Source organism: Eleutherodactylus coqui, chromosome 6 (genome assembly GCF_035609145.1).
Source record: "Eleutherodactylus coqui strain aEleCoq1 chromosome 6, aEleCoq1.hap1, whole genome shotgun sequence".
In the NCBI taxonomy this organism is placed as follows: Eukaryota; Metazoa; Chordata; class Amphibia; order Anura; family Eleutherodactylidae; genus Eleutherodactylus; species Eleutherodactylus coqui.
In genome coordinates, this window is record NC_089842.1 from 169,958,720 (window position 1) to 169,971,728 (window position 13,009).

Consider the following 13,009-nt stretch of genomic DNA (forward strand, 5'->3'; position numbering starts at 1 on the left):
AGTTATCTAAAAACCCAGATATGCTTTAAATATCTGCCACTGGAACTCATGTATAAAACGTTAATGCAAGGCAAATGTGGAGTTTTTGCATACAACAACCAATCACAATTGCAGCTCTCACTTTTATATTTTGTTTGCTTGACAATGCAAGGACACTTATTTTTGTCCTCACTACTTTACATAGGTATATGCATTTGAATTAGATTAGTATAAAACAAACAGAGAATAAACTTACTGTACACCACCAGAAGCAAACAAAAATCCTGTTTCCTCTATATATAATTGGTCTGATACAATGTCATTATGCAATAGATACATCCTTTTCCCATTGCAGCAATTGTATGACTTCATATATACACATCTGAGGGTTAGGGAAGCTGCAACAACTTCACCATAATTATTTAACTTCTTAGCAGCCACACTCTCTTTACATTTTAAGTGGGTTAGGGAAACAGCAGGCAAACCTGTCAAGTGATATTATTACCATAGCAGGTCTCATAGCAGAAGAGGATAGAAAGGGTGTTCTAGGATTATGCGAGATCATTGCAAAGGGGAGGGAGTGGTTTAAGCGTAGAGGATTTATTGGTTAGATTGGGAGAATACTGCAAGAGCAGGACATGCCAATAACACTACTGGAAATAGTGGCTGCTACAGGAGTGCGGATGGAAAGTAACAGGCAATACTAGGAGCCAAGGAGGGAGAGAGAGAGAGAGAGAGAGAGAGAGAGAGCTGAATGTTACTGTAAGAATACAGAAGAAACAACTGCAAGGAAGGTGACCACAGATGAATCCAATGAAGTTAAGTGCAAGGCAAGCAAAGCAGGAGGATGAAATACATGGTTGGATTCTGAGGAACAGATCATGAACCGGCTTTGGAGAAGGTGGCTGCAGGTGAGTCTTATACTTCTTCATGTAGAATTAAAGCACTTTTCTCCTTTGCGGTAGTTTTAGCAGCTCACAACTCCCTACTATTGAGTCATGGAGCATTACAGCACCCTTTGCACCATGACTAATACTGATGGTTCCACGTTTTTTTGCTTGCAGTACTCAGACTTAATCTCATAATATGCATAATAAGTACAGACCTTAGCGAACACACAAAGTATTTAATTATAAGAGCAATTTGTTAATGGAAACACTTTTCTCCCTCTTCACCAGTTTTACATATAACTTCCTGATGCTGACCGACCGTCTGTTACTGCTTGCAGGAATCCAATCCAATCCATGGATGTGAACGGCATTTGAGTTTCCTAAGAGACACAAGGTGGGAGCCTCGTCCCGTCATACAACTAGATGGACCAACTTGGAGGAGCTGAACAGCTTGCACTTCTATTGGAACGCTGTCAGGGGTCCTAAACTGCTTGTATCCTGTGGCTGTGGAGGTCCTGATCCACAGCAGCTCTTGTATGGGGAGCTTGTGAGCTGCTTACGCTCTTGAGTCGGGACGCAGTCCAAGCCGCCTGCACTTGTTGTGTCCGGACGCTGTCCGAGGTGCTGAACTACCAGCACTTGCATTGGGACGCTGTCAATGGTGCTGGACGGCAGCCAGATTACGCAGGCGCAGTGTCTCCAGAGCCTGCAGGTCCAGAGCCTTGTGTGCAGCCCTGCCACAGTCTCAGCACCAGCAGCCAGAGGAGCGTTACCATGAACTGCTACACCCATCCCGAACCTACTTACCCGGACTCGGTCACCTCCAGCATCAGAAGTAGCACCGTGTCCCAGCCCAGGAGCTTCCCAAGCGCAGAATGCCGGGGGGAAAACGAGGGTTGGTGGCACCTCAGAACACGTTTTTGGAGAACATTGTCAGGCGTTCAAGTGGTGAGTGTTCTTTCTATACCAGCGCTCTGCAACTTGTGCCTGTTGGGAAACTACAATTCCCAGCATGTTGTCATGTTATGCTGGGAATTGTAAATTCACCAAAGCGGCAGAGCCGTTAAATACAACCTGTGTATCTGCATGTGTGTGTGTGAGTGTGTACACTTTTCTAAGACTGTTTGTATATATGGCATACAACTAACTAATACATTTAAAGGAACACTAACCCATAAAAATCTATCCAATCTGTAATTGCTGTGCAGTCTACTTTTTCCTTCAGACTCTTCAGGTTGGTGTTGGAATTATTCAGGGAAGTAAAAATAATCTCTACCCCCATAATTACTACTTTATTTACCTTTTTGAAGTTACCCTAGAAACTTTTATGCACAGATTTCTACATTATGGTACTAGTTTAGAGTAAGTATGGTCCTTTAATCATAGTGTCATTGAAGTACTGAAGTTTGGCCTGATACTGCAGAGGATGCCAGCTCAGGGTTAGAGGTTGTAGATTTGAGTCTGAATATTACCCTATTTTGGATAATTAGCTCACATGGAAGACTGGATTTGGGTAATTATATTATTGGTTTATAGGACAAAGAGCAATTGGGGTCAATACATAAAAATAGTCTATTGATTTATTTCTCAGATTGTGTAAAGATCTTGTGTTGGATTGTGGTTCAGATATCAGTAATGAATGTCGTATTATTAATTGAATGAAATGACATTTATATTTAGTGCAATGCTTTAAAGTCAAACTTTAATGGTATTAAAATATAAAGGAATTTTTTTTGGCAGGTGTGGAAAAAAATGCTGCAAACTAAGAATGCTTTTAAAAATAGAAGCATCAATAGTTTTTGTTGTCAATTGACAAAATGCAAATGAATGAACAAAAGAAGAATCTATATCAAATCAATATTTGGTGTGACCAACCTTTGCCTCCCAAACCACATCAATTCTTCTAGGTACACTTGCACACAGTTTTTGAAAGAACTTGGCAGGGAGGTTGTTCCAAACATCTTGGAGAACTAATCTTCTGAGAATGTAGGATTGCTCAAATCATTTGGTCTCCTCATGTAATCCCAGACAGACTAGATGATGGTGAGATCAGGGCTTTGTGGGGCCATGTCATCACTTCCAGGACTCCGTGTTCTTCTTTCCACTAAAGATAGTTCTTAATGACATTGGCTGAGTGTTTGAGGTTGCTGTCCTGAATAAATTTGGAGTCAGACCCCTTCTATTTCTGAAAGCAATTCCTACTTTGCCACATTTTTACACACCTGCCCAAAACTATTACAGTACATTTATATATATATATATATATATATATATATATATATATATATATATATATATAATATTTTTAAGTGTAAATATGATAGTTTTACTTCTAAAATGTGTATTGTTTTATAAGTAAGCTCCACATTTTTAATCTCCAACAATAATACAGATACTATATACTCTATGCAGTATATCCAATTAGGGACGTCGGTTCTCAGGAACAGTATCTATCTATCTTAAACAGAATTTTTCTTTTATCAAGAACCTTTAACCTTTTATTTTAACTTAAGCTATATGTTAACTTTTAGTGATAATTTGTGGCTTCATTCACCAGTGAAGTGCCAGAACAAATGACTGTGCTTAATTTTAAACAATCAAACAATGGTGATAATGATGATGATATCATTGGTGAATTGTGAATTACAAGCATAAATGGGTATAAAATTGATATAATACGGGAATACAATATGTTATGGACATGGGAATGCTTTTGACATTTCGGGCATAGTTAAATGTTATTTGTTATTCTCCACATTAGATATGTAGAAATATAGAATTCACATTTCGTTCTTTTAGCATGTTTTTAATGAATCATATGTAGCAGATCTGAGTTTGTCATTTATTGTAAAACATCATAATATCATTATTTAATATTTGAGGTTTTCTACAGGACTCTGGATACCCCTACTATATTATCACAGAGAAGAAATAGTTAAATTACAAATGCAGCTGTGCTATAACTGTATCTTGTTTGATTCAGTATGTTGCAGGTATATCAGGTGTAGATGTATACAATTATTTTATATTCCCTTTGATGACATGAAAAAGAAAACCAGAAGGCTCTGTCTCTCCTCCCGTGTCTCCTCCCGTGTCATAGTTTACCTTACTTTCTTCACTTGCCACCAGAGGTCAACCTAAGTGCTTCTATAAACTGAAGGCTCCCTAGCAGTAACTCATACCCTTCTAAAATGTGCATCTCACCTTACCAAGATATAAGACAGAAGTATAAAGGTTACACACTGTGAGCACAGTTTACATGAAGTGTTTTCCAAGTACAAAGTCCCCTGCTTCATGATAGGGGGGTGGGGGGTCAGATTCCACAGTCGCTTTGCCTTCAAGGACATTATATATATATATATATATATATATATATATATATATATATATATATATGTATATATAATATATATACAATAACACTTAGAAAGCCCATCTCAGGGCAGCGACTGCATCTATATATAAATCTCCATGCTCATGAAAATTATTCAGTATAATTAGGGATATTCATAATAATGTAGAGGTGTCAGCTTTTTCGAATACAGGCAATACCCAGGGCAAACCTACATGAAGGTCCCTCTGTTGTTCATTCTCTCTGCTTGTACAGCTTGGAATGTCTTTTGGCTACTATATATTTGAGAACGTACCATGATTTCACAGGACTTAAGTTTGGAATTTGTTAAATCAAGATTTTGCTACTTTGTGAAACCATCATTGTGAAATCTCAGCAGATGATTGTGTACAATTTACGATGTAGGTTTATGTGTTTGATTTAGAGAGGTGGGTTCAGGCCCCATGTGTGGATGTAGATGATGAGGCATGACGTTTGCTGTAGATGCTATGGTGATGATGAGTGAGTGGGAGGCATAGCATGTAGTGGTACATAATGCAGAGTTATTTTAATAACAAATGGCAACACATTCGGTTAAGATGTATGTGTATATATAAGTGTGTATATACAGTACACATATATATTTTTTATATAGATATATATATACTTATAGAGAGAGGGACCAAAACAAAACGTCTTCCGGTGGGTGGGGCATTACTAGTGCAGGCTTCTGTTGCTGGTTAAATGTCTGCAAAGCCCTTCTGAGGCGGTATGCCAGCCAATGTTGCTGGGGAAGGTTGTGTTTGGCTCCAGTGATTTTGTTTCAACAAGTTATTCAGTTTTTCACTTATTTTGTTATGGCTGATTAATCCAAACATCGTGCAGCTGGGAAATTTTGTTTTCTTTTGGAGAAAAAAAACACAGATATGGATGTTATGCTACAAAGAGCCTATAAAGAAGTTGCTATGAGTAAAACACTAGATTACAAATGTTTCTCACATTTTAACCCTTTACAATCCACTGTCTGATGTCTGAAGACATTATGATTTAAGGCTGTACAGCTCCGATGTTGGAAGACATCCGTCAGGGTTTCCTTACTGTATATTGCCAGCCTCTCTGCTGTTGGAACCTATTCAATGTGTCACATCATGCAGTACTGGCTTTAGCCAGCAGATAGTGCCGTTGTAAGACATCAGAAAAAGAGTAAGCCCCCTAGGAAAACCAGGATACAAATTGGATTGGAAAGGGTTAAACGAGGTGAAATGTCAATTAATGATCAACCTTTCGGACCACGCTCCGGACGTCCTGTGGCAAACAGGTGATGGTTCTTTCGTCATGACAATGCACCTGCCCACAAAGCGCTGAGTGTTAAGCAATGTTTGACAAAAACTGCCCTTGTCTCACCCTCTGTATTCTTTCGATCGCACTTCGTGCAACTATTTTTTAATTCCTTGTGTTAAAAGAGATCTCAAAGGAAATCATTTTCCTGATGTTGAAGACCTGCAACAAAAACAGCTATAGATCTATCTATCTATCTATCTATCTATCTATCTATCTATCTATCTATCTATCTATCTATCTATCTATCTATCTATCTATCTCTGTATCTCTGTATATATATATATATATATATATATATATATATATATATATAAAACCCCAGAAAACCCCTTTAACCCAGCAAGTTGTTAAATGCACAGGATTACGTCGATGACAAAGTCAGTGTGCTCAAAGTATAAGATGATATTATACATAGATAGATATTTGTATTCTTCGTGTATAACATTACTGTACTTTATATTTTTTTACTTGAGGTAGTTCTTTATGAAAGATGCATAGAAGTTAATAATCAATAAAAATGAAACATTGCAACATTCTGGAACTCATTTATGAATGTGACAAAATAAAATGGTGCTAATATGATGGTGCTGGAGAAATCGTAAAGATGTAATGTTGTGGTTACTGGGATTCAGAGACCCCTGTAAGGCCTCATTCAGAGGCTTCATTGTACCAGTGTTTAACTGTCGAGAATGTAAAACTCTCCTTAAGGCTCTAGGAAATCAAGTTCCCAGCTCTATTGGGAATTCAGATGTTACATCTAAAAAATGGACAGTTAAACACAAAAACAATATGTCCATCTTAGTAAAGGCCAAAATTCGATATGTCAATAGAGAGTGATGGCTGTTTTCTTTTTGGGAAAAGAAATTCCTTAAAAGGAATATATCAATGTAAAACTAAATATTATTTAAAGGGCTATTCCGGTTCTAGAAAGTTCTTGTCAAATGAATGACAGTCAAATATTATTAAAGTTTGCATTGTGGTTCTGCTTTGGATTTGGTGTTTGTAGTTCTATAAACCATTATCTTCTTCTGGTACTTAAGAAGTGTTTATTCAAAGATTGCCCTGGTTATGACCTGTAGACATTCCGGGTGCTACAGGTCGGGCATGCTAAGTAGGAACAATCAGGGAAGGCTTTTTTAAGGACCAGATTGTTGACCAATACAGGGACACACACAGTAAGAAAGTACAGAGCAGGGAATTCGGTGAAATGTAGTTTCAAGCTGCATATCACTAAGGATGTGGCAGACATCTTGAAAAATAGCGATATGGGGAAACATCAGAAATGGAGTACAGAATAAGAAGGTAATAACTGTGTGATTTATACCCATAACCAGCTGTTATAAACATGGTGGAAGTACCTTTCATATCCAGAATTTTTCTTGAAAATTTGATTCACAAATGGAATGCTCCTTTAACTCCTTAATGCCACAAGATGTAAGTTTAACACAGCAGGACATAAACCTATGTCACGTGGATGGTGTGGGATCAGAAGCTGAGCTTGCGCAGTGGGAACCGGCTGTTACCGAAAACCATCCAAAAATGTGTAAACATAAAAAATAAAAATATACTCACCTTGTCCCTGCAGCCGGAGTTCAGCCGCGGCCGGCCGGCAGTTCCCCTGAACTGCTCTGTGTAGTATTCAGCAGGTGGGTATTTAAAATCCCTGCCTGCTGAATGGGCTGCCTCTGATTGGTCACAGCCCTCACCAATCAGAGGCAGCTCTCACTCACCCATTCATGAACTCATGAATGGGTGAGTGAGTGCTGCCTCTGATTGGCTCAGTGCAAGGTCCAATCAGGGGCAGCTCTCAGCTATTGAATGACAGCTGAGAGCTGCCCCTGATTGGTCACTGCGCTCAGCCAATCAGAGGCAGCACTCACTCACTCATTCATGAATTCATGAATGGGTGAGTGAGAGCTGCCTCTGATTGGTGAGGGCTGTGACCAATCAGAGGCAGCCCATTCAGCAGGCGGGGATTTAAAATCCCCGCCTGCTGAATACTACACAGAGGAGTTCAGGAGAACTGCCGGCCGGCCGCGGCTGTACTCCGTCTGCAGGGACAAGGTGAGTATAATTTTTTTTTTTAATTTTTACACATTTTTGGATATTTTTCAGGCAAGGGCTTTTATTTTTAAGCCCTTCCCGAAAATTCATGCCGCGCTCGCTGGCAGTCCATTGCTTTCAATGGAGCCGGTTGTATTGCCGGCTCCATTGAATTCAATGGGTGAACATCTTCTTCTCTGCCACAGCTGTTACAGCTGTGGCAGAGGAGAATGATTTGTGTAGTATATATTCTCAATGGGGTCGGCGCTGCTGCCGCCGGCCCCATTGAGCGCATATATAGAACACAAGGAATCGCAGAACGCAGATAGGCGCGATCTGCGATTCGTCGTGTCCTATAATTTATCGCATATCCGCATAAAAAGCGGACATGTGACCGATCCGATTGCAAAGCAATGGTTCTATATATGCGCAGATCGCATGCGCATGCGCAAATTGCGTGAAAAAATGCTCGTCTGACCGAGGCCTAAAGGTGATTTTTTCCCCAGGTTTCATAGTCTACCCCAAAATATTTTACTGATGTCACAGGGATCCCCTAGCAACAGCAAGAATAAGGAAGCAGAGTGTCTGCATTCGGGGGTTCAGAATGATCCCATGCTACAGAAAACCTCACAATTGTGGTGATCTTTCATCTGTCACAGTAACTAACATTTGAAACAGGTCCTAACGTTGCTTAGGGCTTATTCAGATGACTGTATTTATGCAGGTATTTAGCTGCTTTAAAAAAATTGCCAAAAAAAAAATAACTATGCAATTCATTGGATTTCAATTGCTTCATTTCAATGAACGATTTTCTTGATGTGTAAAATAATCGCATTGGGAATAAATGGCTCATACACGACCATTTTCGATTGCCGGTTTTATACTTTACGTGAAAAGATCAGTCTTGCCCTATCTTTTGCTGAAATACGCAGGAAGCTCCCATAGACTTTTATGGAAGCTGGAAAAAATAGAGGGGAGGGAGTTACCCTGCGTACAATGTTCAGAAAAGCAGACAGGTGGTCCTAATTAAGCATTAATATGTAATTCTGAGGATTTCTACCGATCATTGGTTTTCAACGCTTCTGTGTATTTTTTTACCTATATGCAGCAACACCCCATGTGAATGGCATGAAATACGTGAATCACGAGTCGATCACGGCAAATCTACATTCATGCGATTATGTGGCGTGTACGAGCGAACGTAAAAGTGCATACAGTCATATGAAGGAAGCCTTACTATGACAGCTGATCACTCCTGTGCTGCAGAGACCCACGGATCACAGACTTCCTGTACCATGGTTAAACAAACAGCTACTAATCCAGGTGCCATTATCAAGACCTGAACCAATCAGGTCCCAATGTCGACAACCGGATCAGAGGCTGTTAGTTACAGCCTTTGCTGGACCTTCATTAAAGCAGGCGGCAAGGCTATGGCTAAGAAAAGGAAGAATGAAAATATACGGCAGCTCAGGGAACTGCCTCACTGTCGGCTGCTGTTTTATATTTATGTGAGGCAGCCGGGAAGGGGTTAATCAGCACAGAATTTTAAAGATAGAAAAAAACCTACCCGGTACTTAATGACAGATATGATGACTATATAATGATTCTCGGATCTTTCAAAACTCATGCTCTAAACTTTTTCTCATTCTATAAATAAATCAATCTAAATAATATCTACATAAATGAACAATATCATATAGTGCAATATACTATAATTAGATACTGATTAATTACATATGACTATAATATGACTTCTTATATCGTACTCTGTAATTTAAGAGTTTTCTTGTACACCTGACATTTCCTGAAAAGTTGGTATCTAATTATATATATTTTCCTCATGTTAACCTACTGCACACTTATTATAACAGTGTGATATTGTATATAGCAGGAAATAACAGACCACTAAGAATACAGTACAAACTGGTGTGATGTACAGTAACACGTTCTCTGAGGGGAATATTTAGAGCTCATGTCTTGCTGGCAACTGCGGGGCAGTTTGTTAAAGGGGTTGTAAGCTACTAATAGTCAATCCTCAGGATAGGTCATCAATAGAACACTGTCGAGGATCTGCTGCACGGGACTGTCACAAATAAGCTGTTCTCTGGACTGGTGAGGTTAACTCTGAGCTGATTTCTGCAGGAAGCAGACAGCTTCATTCCCACTGCAGTGACCAGGCTTGGTATTGCAGGCATTGAAGTGAATGGGAACTTTGCCTGCAATACCAAGCCTGGCCACTGCAGTAGGAATGGAGCTGTCTGCTTCCTGCAGAAATTAGCTCAATGTATGATAGCACTGGCCTGAAGAACAGCTGATCAAAGGACATCCTAGGTGGCAGATACCTGTCGATCTACTATTAATCGCATTTCTTGAGGATAGACCTTTAATAGTTTACAACTGGACAACTGCTTTAATTAAATATGGATGCGATCTTGGTTACTTAGAATGCTGCTTCCATGAGATGTTTTGTCATGATTCTAATATGAACCTATTCATATACATGAGAGAAAGTTAGAATATATTTATTTTGAGATTTAACATCAGTCTTATTAGCCCCTTCAGGACCAAGCCTGTTTGTGTCTTAATGACCAGGCCAAATTGTGGAAATCTGGCATATGTCACTTTAGCAGAGAATAACTCTGTAAAGGTTTTACACATCCAAGTAATCCTAACATTGGTTTTTCATCATACACTTTACTTTATTTAGGTGGCAAAAGTAGACTGATACAATTTACATATTTTTATCAAATCACCAAAATTGGCAAACATTTTTTAAAAATTGTCACTTTTTCAGATTTTCAACTGCAGTATATCACATATGTAAGTACATACTGTACGATTTTTTTAATCATATATATATATATATATATATATATTTATTTCATGTGCTAATTTTGGACGCATAACTGAAGGATTTTGCATGTTTCCGAGCGATTTAGGAGACTTCCTAATTGAACATTAATGTTTAAAGCTTTCACGTATATTGTTTTTAATCTTAACTTATATTTAATGTATAACTTTTAATTTATATGAATGGTATTGATAATTAAATTAATTGAGGGAATAATTAATTATATAATAAATTAATGAAAGGGTACATTCGCGCATCGTAGAATTGTGTGAATTTCCAGCAAATTCCTTGCCAAATACCACATTACACCATTTTGATGCAGATTTGCAGCAGACTTCACCCTTCAATTGAACAGGTGAAATCAGCTGCGGATTCACGTCAAAACAACGTCAAAATCTACATCAAATATGCTATAAATTTTAATGTGGATCAGCATCCAAATACACTATATGTGAATATATCATTATACATTTAATTCATTAAAAATGAACCCTACACTATACAATCACTTATACTCACCAAATAGTATGGGCAACTGTAATAGAAGAGGTAAATTTGGGGTTTATGTGGTGTTTTACAGTACTTTCAGCTTCTCCTTCCGTAGGAGAGAGAGGCTGTTGCAGCATTCAAATACTGGAAAAGTTTGTTACTACACTAAACTTTCCCTGCCAGCACTAGGGGTAGCTGTCACTTTAGTGACATCATCAAACCTTGAACCAATCAGATCCCAATAATGGCACTGGAACCACAGGCAGTTTTCAACAGCTTGTATCAGATATTCCACCCGCTCTAGGAATGGGATTACCGTGGAGTGAATAGCATATATATTTATGTAAATATTACACAGAACCTGACAAACAGCTATGTAAGTTTTCAGTGGGCAGTAACAAAGTGGCCATAGTGCTTTTCAACTTTGGATAATCCCAATTTATTTTTAGAAGGGTTTTCTTAAAATATGCAGATTCTAAATTATCCTGCTGCCAAAATCCTCAGCTATCAGCGGTAATAAGTGGGGTAATCTGTCAATAAGTGTTATATTCTTCTACAGCACCACCACGGGTGAATAGAAGATTTACTTTACATGGTATATAATGTAATTAATGGGCTGTCCATATGATGCATTGAAAAGCTGGGCTATCGAGAGAGTAAGATAATGTTGGTGGCCACCCTCTGTTCCTGCTGAGATATAAAGGCCATGAGCTGAGCATCCTCCTCTGTTGACTCAGAAACCCCATATAGGGTATTTAAAAATGATTTTTCTAATCTAGACAATATTAGATTATTTTTATGCATCGGTATTTATTGTTTATCACTGTGAAGGACTTTATTTATATACAGTACTTAACTTTTAATAAAACATAACTTTTAATAATTTATTTATTTAAAAATAACACACTGCCAGAACACTAATAAGGCATTACACAATAGTAACCCACGTATGTACATACATGCACAGCAAGTAAGAGTGACCCCGAAGTCTCAACGGTCTGGCTGAAATTTTACAGGTAGGATGGCTCAGACCAGAACTGACTTCTCTGGGGTAACCCAGCAGATTGGACTTTCTGTCATATTTATAGTCTATCCAGCCCAAATCGTGCTTCAGACGGTAACGGTAAAAGCGTTAAGCCACCGCAAAAAGAATAGTGGTAGCCATGAAGTGATCTTTTTACTACATATATGCTCCAAATAATCCTTCCCCAGTAGGGGCTAGTTGATGTCGGTTGTATATATTTATTCAGAGCTCAGATGTTATCTTTTTCACTCAAAACCAGACATATAGTGTTTGAGTGATTAGTAGCAGTTGTATCGATTCTTGTTAAATCTTTGAAATCATGTATATTTCTTTAATACTTAAAATCGACCCGTTTCCTCAGCCGAGAGTTTTATGGCTGATTCATCAGGATTTCAGTATTGTTCCCAAATGGGAGATGTGAAAGCAACTGCACAAGTTAGCACGGAAACTACAGATTTTTCTTCACTTTGCTGTTACAGAGGCTAAGAGTACGGTATCCCTAATGTTCCAACCACCACCACCCTATATGTCCCTGGAGTGGTTTAAAATGTGTGTATTTGTTCTTTATTTATTTAGTGCCGCCCTATCAGCTCAGATAACTAGCTGGGTGACACTTTCCCTAACGTCCCACTGTTACGTTAGGGTGGTAGAGCTCAATAAGGCACACTTCATGTGCTGTGCCAATATAAGGAGAGCTATTTGCTCTGACAATCTCCTCTCAGAGCATATGATAGTGTGCTCAGAGTCACAGAGACTGTTTCCTTTCCTCAACATTCATGCTATGCTGTGCACTGGTAAAGGCTATGCATAGTCAGCGATATTGTTAAGGAACATAGGCTCTATCTAAAGTCCTGATGTTAATTAAGGCATACACTCAGAGATAACGCCGACAGCGTATTAGCCAACCATTCCTGGTATGATCCGGTAGGTCCTGTCTTTAAATAGGGAAGGCCACGCCTTCCAGGACGCTGTGGCACTCCCTCTGAATGACCAATGCAACGTCCCGGCGAGGAGTCGCACCCCTGATGTCACGGCCTCGCGAGATGTGCTGGGTCACTGCT

The 13,009-nt window shown here is 38.9% G+C and overlaps 1 protein-coding gene across 1 annotated transcript in view; it reads left to right on the forward strand.

Annotated features, from left to right (window-relative positions):
- Nucleotides 1–1,734: 1,734 nt before the first annotated feature.
- Nucleotides 1,735–13,009, forward strand: part of KCNH5 (potassium voltage-gated channel subfamily H member 5) — a 343,547-nt gene continuing 332,272 nt past the window's right edge. The window contains exon 1 of the mRNA XM_066605821.1: nt 1,735–1,817. Coding sequence (XP_066461918.1) covers nt 1,745–1,817 — 73 coding nt within the window. The 5' untranslated portion in view covers nt 1,735–1,744. The remainder of the gene's footprint in view (nt 1,818–13,009) is intronic.